This window comes from Mytilus edulis, chromosome 2 (genome assembly GCF_963676685.1).
Source record: "Mytilus edulis chromosome 2, xbMytEdul2.2, whole genome shotgun sequence".
Classification (NCBI taxonomy): Eukaryota; Metazoa; Mollusca; class Bivalvia; order Mytilida; family Mytilidae; genus Mytilus; species Mytilus edulis.
Genome location: NC_092345.1, coordinates 106,991,788 through 107,016,555, shown reverse-complemented (window position 1 = coordinate 107,016,555; position 24,768 = coordinate 106,991,788). Strand labels below are relative to the sequence as shown.

Below are 24,768 nucleotides of genomic sequence, written 5' to 3'. Positions count from 1 at the left end.
TTGATTGGTGTTTATTTGTTATTTCATGGCTGTCACTTTTTATTGGTGGACAGACTGTCTGGAAAGAACTAAAAAAACTTACAATCCTAGTTAAGAAAATTTGGAGTCGAATGCAACTTCAACTCTGGGATAAGTACTCAATTCCTCAGATTACAATTAATGAACTGATCTCTTCGGCCACACAGTAAGTTAACAGGAATAAAAAGTTAGTTTTCACTGGAAAAAAAGCTTTCACTGGAAGGAACCGGAGGAATGATCACTGAAATACACATCCAGTTAACCTAGCACTGGTAATGTAATGATTGAGTATACTTACTGAAATATACAACAACCATTATAGCCACAATAATCCACATGCAGTGGCAATACCAATACTTCTTTATAGACATAATTAATTATTAGGTCTGATCAGGATAGATCTGAAGTTCTACCGATTATTTTTGATCAGTCATAAATGTTATGTTATAACATATACTTCCACAATGGTGTCAGACAGAGAGATAAATTCCTTGTGATGCTGAGCTGATGGATCCAGCTGATAAAGCCTCTTACACAGTGGTTACCTATATACCCTGATCAGGTAACTTGTTGGTAACAGGATCAAACTCATAAAATAATCACCAATCTATGACCATGTGAATTGTGATATTGTAATCATATCAAGAATGAAATTTAAAGTATCCATGTATCCACTAAATGGTGATGATCCTCTTGAATTGAGTGACAGACAGAACTATATCCACTATCAAATCGATTCCCTTAGAACAAATACAATATTGATCTGTGATCAGAAAATTGGATTTATTTCAATGTTATGTAATCCTCAAATCTAATATTTCATCTGCATTAAGTTAGCTATAACGTGGCATCCAAATATAGAAACAAGCTCACTCTAATTTCTCAATATAATAAAATAAATATTTGATTAGTGATATTTAGTTGTACAGCACCTTTCCAACTAACCAGGATCAGTTATGTATATGTGTACATTATAATTTAATCAATTCATCGGTCAAAGTCAGTTGATAAATTGATACACATCAAAATATAAACATTTCTTTCTGGGTCAGAAATGAGAAGAGTAACTTTACCTTTTCCTTTCTAGGATTTAAAAGTTAGCTAACCATAGCTTGCATTGGTTACATCAATTTAACAAATATATACATGTAATGGCTCTTGAGGGATTTCAGTTTATAGCAAAATAATTTTAAATAACCTTAAGAATCATTTCAGCGTAGCTTTATATATAGAATAATGAAATTAGTTTTATCAAATAAAGTAAACTCTAAAAAATCAATATCAGTTCATACTTGAACAAAACCTCTAACTTCTTTGAAAATTTAGTTTCAAGAGCTGGTAAGGCATCTGTGAATGATGTGGTTCTTTCTTTCATGAAACTCATGACTATAAATGGTTCTAATTCTGTATAAATATATTATTTTACCAGAAAGCTGGTACAAGTCATAGTGATTTTAGCTTACCAGATCATACTTACCCACTATCACTGTAGTAGTCCCTAGACAACCCAAAACACCTCACACAAATTTTATGACACACATAAGCCAAGACACAAGAAGGGGGGGGGAGATTATTCTCAAGTTTAACATATACATGTACTATCATAGTAAACTTACCATTTGGGCGAACTATTAGCACTAATTCTCCTGAATGGGTTTCTCGGGAGGCTCGTATAAACATGACCACCTACAAAAAATTAACCAAAAGTGTAGGAGATATTGTTTTTACAGTAAATTAATATTTACACTCAAATAACAGAAAGTCATTAATTTTTATAATATTCCATTACATATTTACAACAATATTTCTCTTCCAACTCAAATTTGCAAAAATAAGTCTTGTTGTTTTTAACGTCCAATCCTATACTCAATCCTCTTCTGCTATTTTTTAGTCAGCACATTAGCATGAAGAGGAAGAACTGAATTCCAAAAGTTCAACATCATTAGAGGAAAGAACAACATAACACAGAGGATTATATTTAACAGCATCGGTTGAAAAATACTGCCCAATGGTATCATTTTTTTGGTCTGTGTTGTAAAACATTTTGTCTAATGAAATAAGACTTATGAGTAACCTAAGTATTAAGGGTAGTACATGAAATAAGACTTACAAGTAACCTAAGTATTAAGGATAGTACATGTAATAACAAGGCATAAGTAATGGTAATCATTTTCCTGGTTAATTGTAGTACCTGTTCATGTGTATGTTGTGAAACATCTCTTCCATTTATATATAAAACTTGGTCTCCCTCGTTTAACCGAGGGATGGCTAAATCAGCAGGTGTATTTGGTGCTACCCTGGATACAATGATTGGCATCCCCTGATCTGCCCCACCCTGAAAAACAAAATTTTAATCAATATATCTGTCTATATTATTAATTCCAGCTTTATAATTAAACTTATTTCTTCACTTACTTTCATTATGTACAAAGAAATTGAATATTAACCTCTCCTGCAAATGACATTAATAAAGTATTAATTCATAAAATTGCCTTCCTTCATTTCTTTTTTAAATAAATAAGGCCATTAGTTTTCTCGTTTGAATTGTTTTACATTGTCATATCGGGGCCTTTTATAGCTGACTATGCAGTATGGGCTTTGCTCATTGTTGAAGGTCGTACCTTGACCTATAGTTGTTAATGTCTGTATCATTTTGGTCTCTTGTGGACAGTTGTCTCATTGGCAATCATACCACATCTTCTTTTTTATATTGACAATGAAGCCAAAAATTCAAAGAATTTTTAAAGTAGCTTTAACCCCTAAATTGACCTTGGCATTGAAACTGACCTTGACATTGAAACCGAACCTGCCCTGTTCATCTGGGATCATCCTGATGGTAACCAGACCATGTCCTTCAGGGTAACCGTTGCTGTTGTGCTAAAAACAAAAATACAGAGTTGTAATCTTAGGACAAATAAAATCAGTAAGGTAAATTAAAGTGAAAACATATCTTAATTCTTAAAACATATTACATATAAATACAGAACTATTTGGATAATATCAAAAAGATGTTTTAAATCGATTTTAGTCATGCCAATTTATCTGCAATGCTCTTATATATTTCAATGTTATCAATGCTCTAAAAAATACAGAGATGTATTGGTATATAAATACATGAAAAGTACCAATTTTGTATGAGTTCCATCACAGAGTGAGATATGTTTCCTATAAAAGGCAGATAAGGAAACCCTTATACCCACCTATTCATATATTAAGCCCCTAATAGGAGATTGATTTCACTTACCAATCTAGTATAGCTTTCATTTGTCCAGTTTGTCACAAGACAGATCAACATATTTACGGAGGAACTCAATTACAACTACTTATACTACTGTTTTTCATTAAATGTTTAATGAAAATGAAATCCACCCTGGGTTTTCTATATTTTGACGTCAACATTTTTACAACTCATAGGAATGTTTATATAAAGATGTAAGGTAGTAAATATTATGTGTTTTCCCTCCTATTTAATTCCTTGAAGCTAGTAACACGTGTATACAAATATCTACCTGAAGCTAGTAACACGTGTATACAAATATCTACCTGGAATTATGTTATCACGATGTTATCTCATTTCATGATGTTAATCTATCCTTTTTCTGATCATTAATGCGGAAAAAATGTATACTTATAAATACACCAAAACCTACGATTTTTTGTTATTCGAGTCAATGAATTGAAATTCTGTTTTCTAAAAGTTTTCAACTCTCAAGTATTTAAATATGCTGATGTGTTAGATTTTAAGACAAACCAATTAAAAAATAAAATAAAATAAAATAAACCAGATTTTATTATAGGGGTAAATTTTTTTTACAGAAAACAAATCTACATTAATACAAAACAGTGGACACACAGAAATGTCTTGCCTTCATTGTTGATTATGATATCAAAACTAATATGCATTTATCAACCTTTGAACAATGTCTAGACTCTATACTTAGGTCAATCTACATGTATTGGCATCACATAACGTAGCAGAGATAAATGAGGTCAAGCTTTATAGAAACACCTTTTAGACAAGACTGACAATGATGCTATAGTGAAAAACCTACTTTTTCACTAAAACATGTAAACGCTTCACATTGACCTTGATAAGTCACTAAACCATTAAAATGAGGTCAAATACAACTGACAGCCATCATGACTTCAGACCATAGATATATACCTAAGTGTGGTCTATTTCTTGTTTTTTTTTTCCTTTTAAAATTTTCAGCTTTATATAAATAGTTAAAACAGTCACAATCTATAGCAACAAAATCCTCATCTTCCAGGTCAAGTAATTCCCATACAAAAATAAATATATGTGTAATCCAAAATTTGTACTTTTTAGTAAGTTCACATGAAGCTAATACTTCTTGAAATGTGAAGTGTAAAATTGGTCATGCATGTATTTAAAAAGCCAAACCGGTTTAAAGATCAGGGAATATAACACACAGGTGCACAGGACAAGCAAGAAAACTTACAGAAAATTGTCAACTTAAAAGACAAGGTGGCTTCTGTTTGGTTTAATTGAAACATTAATTTTTCTCTTCAAAAAACAAGTTTAAAAAGGTACTACCTTAGTACAATACATTATGAGAATATTCGTTTGATGGCATACACTATTAAAATACCTGTATGAATTAATTAGTTTATTTTAACCACTCAAGTAAAGTGGGAGTTATGATATTTGGTGGCAGTTACTTGATATATATCATTAAAAGGAAGTCTGTAAGTTTGACATTAACTTAAACTTTTATTTTTAAATTCAATACTGAAACTTTACACTGAAACAGGATTTACTGAAACTTGAACAACTGAATCATTTAAATAAATATCCTGGTGATTATATTAAATTCAAATATTTTTAAAATTTTTATTTTATTTTTAAATATGTCGGTACTCTAATTACAATAGCTGTCACATTAGAATTTCTCTTTCATGAGGAAGTTAATATAATGTCTCTTTACAAATTCTCCATATAAAGTTTGATCTAAGTCGTAAGCAAATAACAAATTACCCCCACTGACTCAGTAAATTTATGCAAATGCAAACATCATGTCACATTCCTAATGTATCTATTATATGTTAACAGACATATTTTTTACGTGCCAGGTTAAAGATCACAACAAAATAAATTCATTTCTTTTCATTTAATTGTGTACACAGTTTTCAATAGGTTGATATGCTATAAAATATTCCGATCTCCTATCTAAAATTAAAATTTACATAATAAATACGGGACTACTGAAATATTGCAGGTATTTCGAGTGATACCACTCAGATTCATCAATACCAAAAAAACTAAATGTTTGGTTACTGGAACAAGTCAGAAGTTATCAACCCAATCTTTTCAACCAAATTTAGTAATAAATTCAGAAACACTACAAAATTCATCATGTGAGAAATTATTAGGTGTTAAAATTGACAGCACACTTAGCTGGAAAAACCAAATTGATCAAATTTGTGCTAGCATTTCATCAAGAATATACCTTCTTTCTAAATTAAAGAAATTTTTAGATATTAATGCCAGGAAAGCATATTATAATGGGTATATTCTGCCTCTCATCGATTACTGCTGTATTATTTGGGGAGAATGTAAAAATGAAGGGATAGTAAGAATATTAAAACTTCAAAAAAGAGCAGCAAGATTAATTCTTGATGCAGACCCATTATCCCCATCAGCCCCCTTATTTAAAAAACTTGGTTGGATGACAGTAGAAAACAGAATCAAATACCATAAATATTTATTGCTATTTAAATGTATGCGGAAAGAAGCACCACAGTACCTAATTCAAAAGTTTCAACTTATATCTGTAAATAATCCTTATGCTTTAAGGGGTGTTACTCAAGGTAATTTGATAGTTCCAAAGCCAAAAACTGAACTGTTTAAAAAATCTTTTGCTTATTCTGGATCAGTTTTATGGAACGGACTACCTTATGAAATGCGTATAGTGCAAAACACTTATTCTTTTAAACAAATTATAAAACAATACTTGAGACAGTCCCAATATTCAGTCTGAAATGATTGCAACTACATTGTATTACTCTTAGAATGTATGATTTTAATGATTTGTATATACTAGGTCTATTTACTACATGCGATATTTAACTGTTTTATATCTTTTAATCATGGTACATGTACACTGAACTATTATGTCTATACAATTGTGTTATATGTTGTATGATTGCTTTTTTCTTTTATTATTACCATTTTGTTTTTACTTGTATTGCATACATGTATATGAGGGCCTCAGGGAAGATTAGTGATTGTAACTAACTGTGTTTACCCTCTTTAAATAAAGAATTTATTATTATTATTATTATTATTATTATTATTATACAGATAATTTTAAAGCAGTAAAATAGGCTTAGTAAACAACCATATATAGGGAGATAAATTATAAACAGACAAGTACATTTTACACCTATATATAACCTAATTTTGACAAAACATATTACCACTATAGACATGTCCCTAACTTTATATAATAAATAACTTCAAGGCACATGAAGGCACATTACAAAATTATTAATATGCAGGTCCAACTGAACATCAGTAAATTGTTAAGTGAAAGGTTAAATACCTTTTTCATATATATCATTGTATTGGGGTCTTAACTTTCTGATGCATCAAGCAGCACTATTTGTCATTTATAACATTGTTAAAAACAGATAGTATGACAGCTGTTATTTCTTTTCATTTAGTTGATGTTACACTAGTAAATAGAACCATCTCCAAAGAACCAGAAAAAGCAGTGCAGGACCCTTTCTTACCATGTCAGCTTTAATTTGGACTAATCCAAACATAGTAGAAGAACCAGAAATATACAGCAACAAGGACCCAATTTTACTATGCTTTAATTTGGACTAATCCAAACATAGCAGAAGAACCAGAAATATACAGCAACAAGGACCCAATTTTACTATGCTTTAATTTGGACTAATCCAAACACAGAAAACTATGAAATAAGGCATAAAAGACCAAATTGTATATTGTCAGTTTTAATGAGTACTTATCCAAACACAGTATAAAAAGAAACATTCCAGGGGCCAATCGTAATGCCTTTAAGATTGTCATTATAAAAAGCCAGAAAAAAAGGTAACATAGACCCAAGCTTACCGTATCAGCCTTAATTTGTACTAATCCAAACACAGTAGAAGAACCAATCTGACACTGCCGTAAGACTAGTTTGTCACAAAATTCTACGGACTGCTCTTCATGGGACTTTTTATCTATCCCTTTCCTTGAAACAGTTTTCACAGTTTCATTGTTTCTTCTCTCTTTAGCAATATTTTCCCTATCATTTAGACTCAACTTTCCCTTCACGATAGTTTTTACAGCGAGATCAGAAGTTTGAATTCCTTTGGTATTTTTTATTGGCTGATGATTTGTCAAAGAAAAGTTTGACTTCACAATTTGAGATGACTTTGTAGAAAAATTGTGAGTATTTTGACTCTTTCTGTCAATTGATATGGCACTTTCTAGTTTTACATCGTTTGAAGCTTTACAATATTTGATATTGTGTGGCTGCTTGTCTGTATATTTGGCACTTTTTGGTATAACATCTTTAGAAGATGTATGATATTTAATATTTTGAAGCCTTTTGTCTGTATATTTGGCACTTTCTGGTATAATATCCTTAGAGGCATTATCTTTGGAAGTTAGTCTTTGTTTGTATGTGGATTTTGGTATTATAACTTTAGAGGTTATCAGATCTTTGGTATCGTGTCTCTGTTTTTCTGTAGAATGTCCTGTTAAATCCTTAGTTACACCAGCAGAAGTTTGAGATCGTTTAGAATTTCCTGTTAAATCATTAGTTACACCAGAAGTTTGAGATCGTTTAGAATTTTCTTTGTCTTCAGCCACACTTCTAGACCTACTCCTACTACGACTTCTTTCCAGCTTCTCATTTGGTGTGGTTTTCAACTCACTTACTTTACTGGGTGAGATTATAAAAGATTTGGTCCTGCGACATAATTTATGATATATTTTTTCAGAATCTGTGATATTAGACCCACGTGAAATCCTACCCTGAATAACGTCATCTAAGTTGGCCGTGGACTGAAGAAGTGCATCATCATCTTTGGATCGTTTAGCAGACGTGTCTAAAACAATGGCCTTTATTCTGTCCTCAAGTGACTCAGGTGAATCATCCTCCAAGAATATTGGCATAGACTTACACACATCCTTTCTCCGGGATATTCTCTTGTTACGTTTAATTCGTGCAATGTCCCGTTCACTCAAAGGTTTATTTTCTTTGGGTCTAACAATCTTTCCCATTTCATTTTGAGATGGACTAGAAGTAGCACACATGTCATCTGACAGAGAAGGATCATGGGAATTAGCCCTAAGACGGAATCTGACACTTTTCATTTCATCTTGGTCTAGATAGGATACAGTCTCCCGCCTTATCTGAGAAGATATATCATGACACATGAGAGACGAGTCTTTTGTCGCACTACACACCATATTACATCTCCGAATAAATTAATATGAATAAATTCCAACTTAATTGTCAACTGTCGAACAAAACATAACACAGAAGGATGGGTAATATAAAATTCCGTTCACGACATACACACACTGAATTTACATAGTGTTTAAATACCAAAAAACTTCACTCACACTTTATACAACATTTCTACCTGTTAAACGTTTATCATCCTGCACTAGTGAATCACTATTAAATTCTCAGCCAATATTTATTTTCCGATCCTTGATAGCAAAACTTAAGATTGATACTAAAAACCACTGGTATTTTATTCTGGCTCGTATTACTAGATATCTTTTCAATGATGTAACAGTCCTGCTGATAATGCAGACTAGTGTACAGATCTAATCGCTATTTCTTTTCATTCAATTCCTTTTTTGTTCAAATTTAAATGTCTATAGGCTGAGAGCAAACTCACTTTATTAAGTGATATTTGAAAATTCTATTCACCAGCTTTTTTATTCAATACATAATGTAAATACTTGAAAAAAAAGTTTTATATCCTTCAACATTGTTGAATATAAATCTTTAAATACCTGTAATATCATAAAATTTGAATATGCCTACAGACAAAATCTTAATTAAATGTTGGATTTTTACTTTTTTTAAATCTACTTGAACAGTGTCTGCATTACATTGCAAGATGTTTATTCGGGGAAAAAAAATCCTTTGAAAAGACTTCCAACAGGGGAAATCGATTATAGTTTAAGAAGATTATAAAATCTGGGTTGTTATCTAAATTTATCTGGTCATCTGAGGTCAACAATGTTAACGGTTCATATGAGGTAAATTAATCTCCCTTCTCCCCAGGTTTTTATAATCCTCTTAATCTGTTATCTCCAGTCTCCACAGGTTAGTAATGATCCTCAATCTTAATCTGTTATCTCAAACATCCATACTGTTACACCACATCATAACATGTAGTAAATACAAGTCTGAGTGAACTATATGGAATTCATATAATGTACTAATAAACACATCCAATAATAAATTATACTGCACACATATGGTCATTCCTGGCATCAGTTATCCCTGTCAGTCACCTACTTTCTAATACATGTAGTGGATCAGTCAGTACTACTATACATTCCAAACATTTAACCTGTATATCACCAAACCCACACTCCAGGTTGCCCAAGTCAACCCAGTACATATAATATTCTGTAGGACACAGGGTAGAAATTCTTTCTCCAGTCAGTAGTTGCTGGAACAACTTTATCATGAAGTTTGTCTCCTGACGATAGCTATCACGAACTTTGTCTCCTGACGATAGCTAGTTTGAGGAGACATAGTTCGTTTGGATTCCAGATGTTCATCTGATATAACTTGTTATCATTTGTCAATGATATATTTGTACATGTTGCAGGTTATGATTCTGTCACAATAGCCAAATAAAACATAAAATGTGTATCCCTGAAGGTGGGAATGATTAGTTGTGATGCTGATTACTTTTCCACTTCAGGGAAACAACACAATAATTAATACTTATTCCCCTTAAAGGCAGGAAATCTGTTACAAGGATCACAAAAACTGCATCATCCAAAATTGTGAAAAATGCAGGCCTGGCAGCCTTGATTGTACTCCGTGATGTCAGTACTTAAGAATTAAAGCCCAATGCAGCCTTGATAGTACTCCGTTATGTCAGCACATTAGAATTGAATCCTAGCAGCCTTGATCATACTCCGTGATGTCAATACTTAGAATTAAGTGTACATTGAGTGCTATAAGTACTATCCTATATCTTGCACATCAAACCAATGTTATAACTCCCAATTAACCCTGAAAGTGATTACCATTCAACCCCTGATTACACTTCACCAGGTGGATTTCCTTTCATCTATTGTTTACCTGTTCATCATTTCCTTCTCAGATATTTACAAAGATAATCACTTCTTTCAATGATGAAATTCATTTCATGTATTTCAGGTTAATAAACAGCATTTTAATATTTTTCTCACATTTGTATAAAATCATGTAAATCAATAATCATATAAAATCAATACAAATTGACAATCTTATACAACATCTGCCCTTTATGTCAATATAGATCACTCAGAAGAGTTTCTCTCAGAGAGATGCTCACCATTTTGTCAACCCATCTGTTACTTTTAATCAAGGACTGAAGATTGTGCCACTGACTTCTTTGTTAGAATCAGCATTTTTTTTTTAACCAGCATCTCTTATTTTTTTTAATTTCTCTTAGTTTTAAAATAAAACTATCATAATAACATCTGTTCGGTAGTTAAGCAATTTTATAATATTTGTACAGTTAAATATACATATAAAAATCAACATTTATAAATTCCAATGAATTCCCCCGCCAAAAGTGCCAGCTGTTACAAAGTAAAATATGCATCAAAAAATAAAATGTCATTTCACTCCTCCCCAACTTCTATAGATTCTACATAGAAAAGAGACCAATATGTTACCAAGTTTTATGACCATACTATTCGCTTGCATCAGAATTCCATATAAAACTAACAGTAAAACTGTTATCAATATTTTTTAATGGATCAATTTTCCAACTAAATGATCATTGGGATACGTTTATAGAATAGTCAATATAGATGATGGTCATTTTACCTTAGTCACTGTCAATTAAGTCTGATGACTCTATCACCAATGTCCTCAATTTAATGGCCAATATTGATTAAATAAAAAACTTAACCTAAAATCAATGTTACAAACCCAGTAATTACCATGAAATCATTCCGAAAATGGTCAAATTTCCTCATCTTATCGCCTTACTAAATTGATCTTTATAACCTTTTAATCAGAACCATTCACAGAATTGATCATGTGTAGCCCCCCCCCCTTAAGTGATTATGGGTCATAATTATAACTATCAAACAAACTGTAGATAATGATTGAGATGGCTTTTGTCAACTCAATTTTAACAACATCAATCATTGATTTTATAAGTTCATAAAAACCTTAGCTACTAAAGTACATCTTTTTTTAACAAGAGTTCATTGTGAAATCTTTACAAAGTTTGTTGCTGTAACTTTTCTGTGATATAATACTTGACTCATCTAAGTCTTCCTTGTGATAGCTTGATTCATTGGGACTTTTCTGTGATAATGTTTCTCTTTACAGCTTTATTTGGATAGCTTCACTTTTTTTGATAAAATTGTCATAACTTATTTCCATTTGTTTTTTTCTGTGATAGCTTTCCTTTTAGCTTTATCTGAGATAGCTAGTTTCCCTTTGCCTTTACTGTGATAGCTTTCCATTTAGCTTTGTCTGAGATAGCTTTGTTTAACTTTTGGTTTTTATGTGATAGCTTTCCTTTAGTTTTATCTGTGAAAGCTTATTTCCATTTGTTTTTTTTCCTGTGATAGCTTTTCTTTTAGCTTTATCTGATATAGCTTATTTCCATTTGACTTTTCTGTGATAGCTTTCCTTTTAGCTTCATCTGTGATAGCTTGTTTCCTGTTGGTTTTTCTGTGACTGCTTGATTCCCTGTGACTTTATTGTTTGATTGACTTTCTTTGGGAAATTTGAGACAACTTGTATTTCAGTGGCATTTCTGTGATAACTTGACTACATGAGACTGCATTGTGATTGCCTATGATTTCTTGCAGCTTTATTTGGATAGCTTCGCTTTTTTTGGTAAAATTGTGATAGCTTATTTCCGTTTGTTTTTTTCTGTGATAGCTTTCCATTTAGCTTTATCTGAGATAGCTTTGTTTCCCTTTTGGTTATTATGTGATAGCTTTCCTTTTAGTTTTATCTGTGAAAGCTTATTTCCATTTGTTTTTTCCTGCGATAGCTTTTCTTTTAGCTTTATCCGTGATAGCTTGTTTCCCTTTGCCTTTTCTGTGAAAGCTTTCCTTTAAGCTTTATCTGAGATAGCTTTGTTTCCCTTTTGGTTTTTATGTGATTCAGTCTTTTAGGAATTCATGCATGACAAGTAGGCGTGACTTAGGTTTCGTGGGTATAGCTGAACTTCATGTGATTGTTCCACTTTCTTCAGCATAACTACTTATTCCATTGGTTGATAAAAGCATAGTGTTTGATTTCGTAAGGTTAAACGTCAGGTATATAATGTAGCAGTTGTTATTCAAATAGTACGTTTCTATCTAAACGGTATTTATGTTGGAGTTTGTTTTTGTTGCACTAAATCAGTGTTTCTGTTGTTCTGTTGTTTTCCTCTTATAGTTGATTTGTTTCCTTCAGTTTTAGTTTGCTACCCATATTTATTTTCTCTCTATTGATTTATGACTTTTGAACAGTGGTATACTACTGTTGCCTTAGTTTATGGACTTCCTCCTTTTTAAATTTACCTTGAAATTTGGTAATTTGTTAGATACTTATTTTCTTCAGTGCGATGGATGTACTATTCTTAGCAGCTTGACTTTTAAAGCACGACTCCGAAGGACTTTTGCTTCATATTTTTAAAGCCTAGTTTATCTCCCCCTGGTGACTATACTATGGCAGCCTGACACTATGATATACTTAAGACGCCCATAACTTAATTTATGTGGAACATGCATTCAAATATGGAAATATTCATGTATAAGTCATGTTAACCTTATAAAGGTGTAAAAAGTACAGTAGAGAATGTTAATATCCTTGGATTTTCTGTGGTTTAACATCTATTTTACTCATCATTAAGTTTGGGAGAGAATGTTAATATCCCTGGATTATTTGGGGTTTAACATCCATTTTATTTATCATTAAGTTTATATGATTATACAGATCAACATGTTTATATCCCTGGATTTCTCTGTTTGGTTGTAGTATAAAACCATATAAGGTGTTGTGAATAAAGATATTAAATCATGCTACTAGTCAACGAGAAACAATGTCCTATATGTGGTTTATATAGATTAATTATGACAAAAATACAAGTTAGGAGAAATTTGTAGTATAAGATAATTCATGGTTGGTACGGTATTGAAAGAATGTTGTTTGTTTCACCAGTCAGGAATAAAAATGGCCAAGAGCTTTTACTTTTTTATTCTGCTGCAGAGTTAGTTTGCTTGTAAATTTTGTTGACACAGAGATATGTCTTGCCTGTATGTTGTTTTTGATAGTATGATCAAAATTAAATTAAAATTTCTACAATATTGCATGTAAACTAAGCAAAACTTTAAAAACAGTTGAATGACTGAGGCTGAAGGGCAAACCATCTCTATGGAAAGGAGAAATGCCTATGCAGCCTATGCTTAAACAATTGCAAACAAAACTAACTGAATCGTTAACTTTAACATCAAATACGCGAAAGTTTAACACACTATAAACCATGATTTCTGACAGGCCAAAATAATGTCCATGGAAACAATTTGTGCTAATACAACTGCATACCAAATATTATTGACTGACCATAACTGGTACCCTTTAAAGTAACCAATTTACAAACTTTTGATAATAAAACTCATTACATTTTTGAAATGGCATGTTCAGTAAAAAGATTTTGAAAGTTATGGTCTTGTGTGATACTAAATAGTTATTATGTGTAGGCTGTATAAATACAGTATTCAGTTTTCAAGCCTCCAAGTCAATAAATTATTCAAAACATAACTATATATGTAAATGGAAGTGCATTGATACTTTTTTGGCATTTTAAATTAAAATATTTCCTGTTTGATGAATAGCTAACATGCATGGTGAATTACCGTTTTTATTCTCAATATGATCTATAGCATAAATTAGAAATTTTTGAAAAAATATAACCCCAAAAAATCACATTTAAATTCCTGCATAATTAACCTATTTTGATGCCTTTAATTTGAAGCAATTAGTCATTCTGAACTGCAGTTAACAACATAATATTTCTTAAATCATGAACCATTTAACTACTTTCTATGAAACTTTAAACAGGTTGAATTTCAAAGTACATTACCTGTAATGTGCAATATTATCAGAGAAATTTGATTAACAGGGGAACAGTTGTTGTTGTTAACTCAAACAAACATACAATACACCCAGCATTAAAAGTAACCAAGACAATGAACTTGAACTTTGACAGGCAAGTTCACACTGAAGAGTCTGAATGCCCCCAGACCAGTAAAATTTTATTGGGACTAGTAAGTTTTGGTAAAAACTTTGTTTAGACTTATAATACAAATGTTAAAAGTATTGGAAATAATTGTTGGAAAAGATTTTGGTGCAGTCTGCTTTTCTGGTAAATGATCAAATACAGAACCAGCAGGGGATTGAACCCATGACTTCCAGAATTAAAAGACTACAAGCTAACCCGATTAATGCAGTCGTTATGTTAAGCTCCCTATCGATCACTACATTAACTCGAAAGGTGGAGAGAATCGGAGACGGTAAGGGCTTGAATTATTCGAGTTAACTACAAGCAGGGAATTGAACTCATGACTTCCAGCAAGCTTAAGGTAAAAATACAGAAGCTCTTAAAGCAAAGAGGTAAATAACTTGAACACAGAAAAAAACAAGACATCTATGTCTATCTATGTTTCATTGTTGTTTTTCACTGGGACACAACTTTTTCCTAACTAGAAATTCAAAATCATTATTCTGGAATTAAGTTCTCGAAAGGGAGATTGGAGTGGCTCAAAAGAGAAGATAGGAATATTGCAACCATGGAAAAAAAAACTTAAGATTTCAGTAACTCTGTCAAGATTTATTCTTTCTGACTTTATACACACACATATATATAAATAACACAAACAAAAGGTCTACCAACATATACTGTTGGGGAGATAGAAATTAGCAGAGATTACTTGGCTTTTAGCAGAGTCTACCAGACTTGTATAATTCTATATAAATGATGTACATTATTTTTGTTTACTGGCCCCATTAATTATTACATTTATGAATGGAGGATATAATCTTGTTGACAGATCAGATAATAAAAATACACATTTGTAATTGGTTTGTCTAGACCAGGTGGAGGTCAAATTCTTACACATTTATAACATGAATGGAGGCCACAAACAATTAACTGTCACTGCTTTTCATCAATTTCTTTTTCTTCTTTAAAGTGATTAAAGCTTTGATAACTGCCTACCATTCAAGAACTAATTTAAGTTCATTTCTGGTTGTTCTAAATAGTCAGCTTGCTGACTGAATGAGAAATCAGAGGACGGAGTATTACGGAAATTAGTTTGAAAAGGGAAAATCCTAAATAAAATCAATGGAAACAAATTAATTTTCACTGTGTCTCTATTTTATAGTAATTATACTATTTTGAATGGTGGTTATTCACTTGTTTTTTTATATCATATTTTTTTTTCAGTGTTCCTATTTCCTCAACTATCAACATGTTCAAAGTACTATGAAAATATGTAAAGGTGTAATACCACCAAATCATGGTACGTCACATCCGGTTGCATACGAAAGTAGGTCTAAAAAAATATTCCCTTGAATTTGACAGTTGTAGAAAATTAACCCTGCATTTCAATGCACTTAAATTTTTCTGAGTCATAAACATGTATGTTGGGTGTCTGAAAGCATCATTCTTTTTCTGTTTGATGGTCTTATAAAATATTTTGGAAAGTTAAGGTTATATAGTTATCAAAGCAGGTAACCAGTAAATAACAGTGTAAAAATTGGGTTGTTTACTTCCGGTGTTAGTTACTTTCTTATATGCAATGAAATGTAGTGTGAAATTTTCACTGTAGCACTGGAAAGGATTAAACTTTATTCATGCAAAGTATTTCTTTGGTTGAAATAAAGGTAAATACTGTACATTTTTTTCAAAAGTGCCAATTTAACAAAGACTAATAGGGGAAAATCAATGGTGGTATTACACCTAAACATTATAACCCTTTTACAAATACAATAATTTAAGACATAAAATTTACTCAGGAATAGTTCCAACTAGCTGTCTGCAAATGATACAGATTGACATGTGTTATTTCTTTTGTTTATTTTTAAATGTATCCACCAACATTCTTGTTAGTTGTGGATCAATATTTCAATAACTGTTAGTCAATTCTTTAATTAATTCTAATTAAACTAGAGTTATCTCCCTTTTTACAGTCTTTTGAGGTTGTAACAATGTCTTATTAAAGACTAAGGTAATGGGAATTTATATTGGCATTCATTAACTAGAACATTTCTATTAGACAGGTATCATTTCTTTTCTTCCTGTATATTTTAATTGGGAAATCTTGGACAGGACCCTGTGTTGTTTCTCTTATTTCAATATTGTACTGTGGAGACCAATGTAAATAAGGTGAATACAACATGTTGATTAACTTCAATAAAAACAACCCATTCATTGAATAATAATGTGTTTTCAGTGTAGTTTAATATTTCATATCAAAGTATCCGATACCAGTTTGTCTGTCACTTTCATGTTAAGATCACTTTAATTTAGACATGTCTGGTAAACTTTGTTAAATAACCTGTCTCTGACTGGGAAACCTATATTTAACCATCTCATATCTATCTAGGTAATGGCTATAATTTTTCTACCTACCCACAGGTGTACTCAACAATAATCACAAGGGTACTCAGTGTTATAATAAATGTACTCACCACGTAATCATTGTACGTAGGAAGATCGTTTTCTGTATGGTTCTGCACATCTTTCGTCGCCGAACCGTTGGCTGGGAAGATGACTTTCTTTGTGGGTATGGGTTGTGGATATGTATCTTTGGTTGCATTATGTGAGAGGAATCCACCATCACTGCAATACAAAAATAAAATTACATGAAAGGTGCAGCATAATAGATTGAAAGGGTCTGTTTAGGACATCCATAGAGAGAAACATGATTTACAAAACAGAATGTATAACAATGCTTCAAATAAACAGCATATTCTAATTTTCAATTACACTCATGCTTTCTTCACCCCAAGTATCCCCATCCTAAATACCCAAAGGAGTCCAAATCCTAAAGAAATTACTGGTACACAAGACTGCAAACAAAGGGCAAGTAAGAACTCAATTTGTTTCACATAGAGGGATTAGGATCCATATTTTACTTCCTCAACATTTATATTGTCATGTAATTGTAACTCAGGATTCAGATTCCCCCCACCCCCCACCCCCATTTCAGTTAGGGATCCCCAGTGTGTTCCAGATATCAACAGAGTAGCAGAATCTTTATCAAAAAATGAGAGAGATTGTCTCACCTGTCGTCATGCTTCCTGTCGCATTTAAAATATCCAAGTAACTTAATAAACGGACAACATGGCAAGGAAAATATCTCAGCTAAAAAACTTGCCATGTTGACCTTCCTGGACTCCTTAGTACACGGTAATTAGTAACTAAAGTCACAGTAAAAGATCAGAAGCTTTTAGAATAAACAAATATTTCATTTTGAATTTTAAAATATAACTCCTTCACATAATATCAAAACAAGTGATATTTGAACAATCAATTCTTATGATCTTTGTAATTATTCCCAAGGCTGCAATGAATATTTCATCCTTTTTACTTGAGTACCGGTAATTTCATTTTTAAGGTTGCTATAAGATTGATTTAAAATTCAAAATCTTCCAAATTAATTGAGAAATTGTAGCAATTACAAGTAACATCCATTAAGTAAGAAGAAGATAAACCAATATATATCCCACTGCACACGATTGTTTAATTACGATATACTTTTCAACAGAAAAATCACCAGAAAATTTCTATGAAAATTGATCATATGCCAATAATTTTCTGCCTTTTCCTGTTGGATGCTGACTTCAAAAGATCTTTTCATATAGTGTTTATAATAATACTACAGTATGTTTTCTGTTAGATCTCAACAGGCAGTAAAAAGAACTATACTTTACTTAATTAACATCACTATAACTCTCCATTAATCCATTCACTTTTTACTTATTAAAATTACGTCCTACAAGCAATAACTTGTAACGATTGAGGTTGCTACATTCAGAAGAGAATTGAATTTTACAAATAATGCCAATCCTTACAGCGTCTAATAGCTTTTCATAAAACAATAAGATTATCCATCTCCAACCCACTGTTAAGTCTCACAAGTCACTAAGAAATTGATACATGTAGAAAATGATCGGAAGTAATAATATGCCCACATTAGATACACAGTGATTACCACTAGCCTCCAGACAAGTTATACATAATCATTGACTAGAACTCAAATCTTTTCATCCATTTTTAAGACAAATATCTTTATAATCTACAATTTTCCTTTCTATTTTTGTTGTTGAACTTTATCCACAGTACTGCTTTCAATTACGACATATTGCATTTCCCTGAGCTCTGTGTTCAGTTCAACAAAGATAAACAGATAATTGGTGGAATTTTCTTTTAAAGTAAATCATCAATTTATTTCTGGAGAAACAAAAACCTATCGATTCTTTAACACTTTAATTTAATAATCAACATCCCTGCCGATGCAATGCAGCAGATGTTCATCAGTAACTCAAGCAAAAATTCTAATCCTAATATTATCACTGATAATCACATACCAACTCAAAATACAACTTGTTGCTAGATTTGAATGTCAGTAAGTAACAGGTTAAGACAGCTGAAACTTGATTCCACTGTAAACACATATGCTTTAAGACAGCTGAAACTTGATTTCACTGTAAAAACATATGCTTGTCAAACAGTGATTTGACACTTTGATTATTACTACCATCAGGAATTATAGCATTCAATTGAATTATTGTCTTCAAACCAAATCAATAAAGAGCTATTTAACTAAAGCTGGTCTCATGTGGTCAACAGGAAAACAATTGCAGAACTGTCTCTCCTCGCTAAGGTTCACAAGAGGTCAATGCATGTTGAACAAATGAGGTTAAACAATTCACAAGAAACTGTAATGACAATACTATTCCCATCAACAAACTTAGAATCTATAATTTAATTAGAGACAGTTTATAATTTTTGTAATATAAAGTTATTTGTGATGATAAAAGTCAATATTCCATGTTAAACATTTTTGTATGACTGATTTTTCCATTAACATCTAAATCAAGATCAGTGTTTAATTAGTTCTGAAAACCATATAAAGGTAAGCCTGCTTAGACTGTACAGTATCCTATTAAGTCTCTAAAGGTAAGCCTGCTTAGACTGTACAGTATCCTATTTAGTCTCTAAAGGTAAGCCTGCTTAGACTGTACAGTATCCTATTAAGTCTCTAAAGGTAAGCCTGCTTAGACTGTACAGTATCCTATTAAGTCTCTAAAGGTAAGCCTGCTTAGACTGTACAGTATTCTAATTAGTCTCTACTCAAGCCAGTAAACAACCATATAAAGGTAAGCCTGCTTAGACTGTACAGTATCCTATTTAGTCTCTAAAGGTAAGCCTCCTTAGACTGTACAGTATCCTATTAAGTCTCTAAAGGTAAGCCTGCTTAGACTGTACAGTATCCTATTAAGTCTCTAAAGGTAAGCCTGCTTAGACTGTACAGTATCCTATTAAGTCTCTAAAGGTAAGCCTGCTTAGACTGTACAGTATCCTATTAAGTCTCTAAAGGTAAGCCTCCTTAGACTACAGTATCCTATTTAGTCTCTACTCAAGCCTGCTTAGACTGTACAGTATCCTATTTAGTCTCTAAAGGTAAGCCTGCTTAGACTGTACAGTATCCTATTTAGTCTCTAAAGGTAAGCCTCCTTAGACTGTACAGTATCCTATTAAGTCTCTAAAGGTAAGCCTGCTTAGACTGTACAGTATCCTATTAAGTCTCTAAAGGTAAGCCTGCTTAGACTGTACAGTATCCTATTAAGTCTCTAAAGGTAAGCCTGCTTAGACTGTACAGTATCCTATTAAGTCTCTAAAGGTAAGCCTCCTTAGACTACAGTATCCTATTTAGTCTCTACTCAAGCCTGCTTAGACTGTACAGTATCCTATTTAGTCTCTAAAGGTAAGCCTGCTTAGACTGTACAGTATCCTATTTAGTCTCTAAAGGTAAGCCTGCTTAGACTGTACAGTATCCTATTTAGTCTCTACTCAAGCCTGCTTAGACTGTACAGTATCCTATTTAGTCTCTAAAGGTAAGCCTGCTTAGACTGTACAGTATCCTATTTAGTCTCTAAAGGTAAGCCTGCTTAGACTGTACAGTATCCTATTTAGTCTCTACTCAAGCCAGTACACCACCAAGATATGCAAATAATATCTTCCTAGACATGTGACTAACAAAGAATGGTCATCAATGATAAAGTCCAGTATTAATAATGATTTGCAGCCTCGGTACACAATTCCTCAGAGAATACTTATTAAATAGAAGGAATCCATCATAATGAGTCATGTAGCTAATTCCAACAGAAATTCAATATTATTTCAATTCCAATTTCTCATTACAGTTTTGTGAAACTTGAAAATGTTGTGATTGAATCCAGAACCAAGTTATTCTTTAAATAACATCCAATGATTGGTCTTATTAAGTGCCTCTAAATGACAATGAAGATTGTTTTCTGTCCAGGGTTTATAAACCATGTCTGAACAAACTTGTCACAAATTATTAAACAGACAACAACACTGCTATAGATTATTGGTTCTTAGGCAACAATTCTTTCACACAGGATAATATACCAAAGGAAATATCCTGTTATTATCTATACAAAATATACCATAAAACCCAGGATAATATACCAAAGGAAATATCCTGTTATTATCTATACAAAATATATCCTAAAACCCTCTAATTATCATCCTCATATAAAAATGGCTGTTTACATAAAAGCAAACATTAACCACTGAAAGAAAACATTGTTGAAAGCCCACTGTTATCATTGAAGTTCATTTCTCAAACTTTCCTTCAATAAAAGAGGGGGAGGACAGGGGGTACCCTTCTCCCTTCTCCCACCCCTCTTCTTCTTTCTCCTACCCCCCTTCTCCTTTCTCCCATTAGAATAAAACATCTCCTTTTGAGATATTTTTTTCTTGAAATATTAGATCATTTTTTAAAAGGAGATATATTTTATTTTTTCTCCTTTCTCCAACTTTTTCTCCTTACTCCCAGCCTTCTTCTCCTTTCTTCTACCCCCTTTCTCCTTTCTCCTACCCCCTTTCTCCCTGTCTCCCTTACCCCTGTCCTCCCCCTCATAAAAGACAAATGTCTATTTTTTAATTTAAATTTTCTTACAGGTTTTAACCATTGTTTAAATAAAAGATATACTAATGCACATATTAATATTGATTGTACTAATCATGTTTGTTTTAATTAGATAAACCACAAAAATAGGGAAGCCATCAGAATTTTGTTGATAAATGTTCTACATAATATGTGTCAGGTTAACTTCCTTGTCTTAGAACATAGCTAATGGCTATTATATCCTCTAAAGTTTTAGAACATAGCTAATGGTGTATTATATCATACAAATCATATACATCATGTAAACTTATCACAACATATATCATTCCAAATATGTATTTCAGTACTTATAAATGTTCAATTCAGAGGAGGGTGTCAACAAGCCTATCTCCCTTCATTATTTATTAGTCTGTGTATCAAAGGGGTAGGTTTCAAACCATAGAAAGTGACTAATCTTTGAATGTAAATTTCTAACCGTCATGCAAAAATGGTTCATGGGTAAATAACAGTATTAAAGGTAGTATTCACAACTGAATTGAAAGAAAAATGTTCAACATTGAACAAAGGGAAGCAACTCTATCAGTATTAGTGAAGAAACAGTCACATATTTTGTACAATTTAAAATCCTTTACAATTGAATATGCACACTCTGAATTATATGGGATAAACAATTCCCTTACAGTTGTATAATACAGGCTCTGAGTTCGATCTGATAAACAAACATGGTGCTGATTTCAGTTACATTAGTCCATTCTTGTAACTGACTGCTAAAGCATTGTTGATTGCCAAAATTTTCATAATAAAGCAATTAAAGTCGCATGGATTTTTTTGTTCATCTATTTCCAAAAGATTTGAAAATCATTAAGTTTTTGTTTATCTAAGTGCTTTAATGGTACTTTTTATTAGTTTTGAATTTTATTTACATAATAATGATATTCAATACATTGTTCATTGTTCATAAGCTAAATTTTAGAACCAATCTCCAGTTCTGAATATATTCAATTAACTTACTGCATCACATTTTTCATATAACTTGCACACACACACACACAGAAAAAAATTTAATAAACTTAAATTTGACTTGCAAGAAAAACAAGCCTTCCTATAAATATTTCCATTTAATTCATTGCATGCTGATTTAATAAGTATGCATTATTAAAGCTCTGACATTAAATCAACGTAAATTTATTCCATCAATGTTACACAAGATTATTAAGTAATTTGGGTAAATGTTTGAATACAGTATACCTATGATCGACTTAACATTTACCAGGATTATTAAGTGCAGAAATATATGTTCTGCTACAGAAAGTGGAGGTTCAATGGATTACTAAGGAACAGATGTACATGTTTGTTTTAGATACAGAATATCCTGCTAAGTCAGTTCTAGAAAGGCAGCACATGCTAATTGCTAATACAACAATCTTAATATTGAATAGAGTTCCAATGTCCCCTACTTTGCACATATTTGATCTTTCCAAGGGCAATAACTACTATAGCAAAATATTTTAACTTTTAATATATGTTTTAAAAGAAATGTAGGCATATAGATTAGACGGTTGGTTTGAATGGTTTTACACTAGTCATTTTTGGGGCCCTTTATAGCTTGCTGTTCCATGTTAGCCAATGCTCCATGTTAAAGACAAACTCTCCTTAAAGCATTGCTGATATAAAGTAAAACCTTTTACATAAATTTCATAAATATCTGGCAAGAATTGTACTCAAAAGCACTACAAGGCGGGATGGAAAGACATCCAATATTTCTATTTCTACCACAATTTGTCCCACAGGGGACACATATAGAAAGATGTAATTTCATTGGTTATGCAATGATACAAACAGTATATAAGTTTTAAAAGCACTGACATGACAAAGTACAAAACAATTCAAACTACAGAACCAATGTACTTAATTAATGTACAAAGCAATCAATGAAAAACAACTTGTTACTTGCTTATTTTACAATGAAGAGAGAAGAATATACCAGTACATGTTGGGTATAAAAGCAGTTATCTATTTATAAAATATATTGCACACTTTTCAATAACTTTATATTTTTTAAACCATTAGTTAATTATGAAGTCAACTAATTATCTACACAAGATAATATTAATGATTGTATCTGGAAATCAGCCATAAGATAATATTGATAAATAAATCATTTTGACATAACAATGTAAATCAATGGTATTTTTAAATATGCATCTACTTTTGTTTTTTTCATTTTTTTTTGTTAAATAAAAGTAAAATTGTTGAGCGTAACAACTCTTGATCTTCTGGTCAACCTGAAGAATAACACCCCTAGTTCCCTGTTCAAATTTCTGCCTGGATTCCATTATAAACATCCCTCCTAATCTCACATCAATGTAAATTACCTCCCAGTTTCACCAGAGTTATCATGCAGTAAATAATCATTATGATAAGTGACCAAATATAAAGTGATGAATTGTGTTCTGGACATTCAAGTGTGACTAATTCACCTCCGGGTGTCAACTGGGGACTAAACAAATATTGGCTAAAGTGATAATCTGTCCTGATCAAACACAATGTCCAGTTCAGGTACAACAACATTTAACTATTGTCGTATTTTATTTGATTTGTAAATGATTTTTAAATGAAATTTCCTTCTTTGATTTTAATAAATGGAAAGCAAGTTAATATAAATACCTGATGCTTGTTTAAATACTATGATCACTAGATATAAAACCATTGTAATTGTTGTCCTTGCTTTTGCTGGTATCACTGTCAGTTCTATAAATTTTATGGTACTTCAATTTGTGATATGTAATAAAATGGTTCTTGGTTGTTTTATATGTTTTGTGTTATGTTCTATATGGTGCTTGGCTGTATTATTTGTTTTGTGTAATATTCTATGGTGCTTGGCTGTTTAATTTGTTTTTTGGTATATTCTATATGGTTCTTGTTTGTTTATTTGTTTTGTGGTATGTTCTATATGGTTCTTGGTTGGTTTTATTTGGTTTGAAGTATGTTTTATATGTTTCTTGGTTGTTTTATTTGTTTTGTGGTATGTTCTATATGGTTCTTGGTTGTTTTATTTATTTTGTGGTATGTTCTATATCATTCTTGGTTGTTTTATATGTTTTGTGGTATGTTCTATATGGTTCTTGGTTGTTTTATATGTTTTGTGGTATGTTCTATATGGTTCTTGATTGTTTCATTTGTTAAGTGGTATGTTCTATATGGTTCTTGGCTGTTTTATTTATTTTGTTCTGGTATGTTCTATGAGGTTCTTCGATGTTGTAATATATTTTGTGATATGTTTTGTGGTATGTGCTATCTTGTTCTTGACTGCTGTATATGTGTTGTGGTATGTGCTATCTGGTTCT

General features: G+C 31.8%; 1 protein-coding gene across 32 annotated transcripts in view; it reads right to left on the bottom strand.

Moving 5' to 3' along the window:
• LOC139513861 (tyrosine-protein phosphatase non-receptor type 4-like) overlaps nt 1–24,768 on the bottom strand; it is an 87,498-nt gene that overhangs the window by 10,582 nt on the left and 52,148 nt on the right. For 30 of the 32 annotated variants that reach the window (XM_071302744.1, XM_071302742.1, XM_071302730.1 and 27 more), the window contains 4 exons: nt 16,950–17,100; nt 2,806–2,895; nt 2,210–2,353; nt 1,635–1,704 (listed from right to left, as the gene is read on the bottom strand). In XM_071302744.1, the coding sequence (XP_071158845.1) occupies nt 1,635–1,704; nt 2,210–2,353; nt 2,806–2,895; nt 16,950–17,100 (455 nt within the window). Of the gene's footprint in view, nt 1–1,634; nt 1,705–2,209; nt 2,354–2,805; nt 2,896–7,120; nt 11,567–16,949; nt 17,101–24,768 lie in introns of those variants that run through there. The other 2 variants (XM_071302750.1, XM_071302751.1) reach the window with 1 other exon arrangement.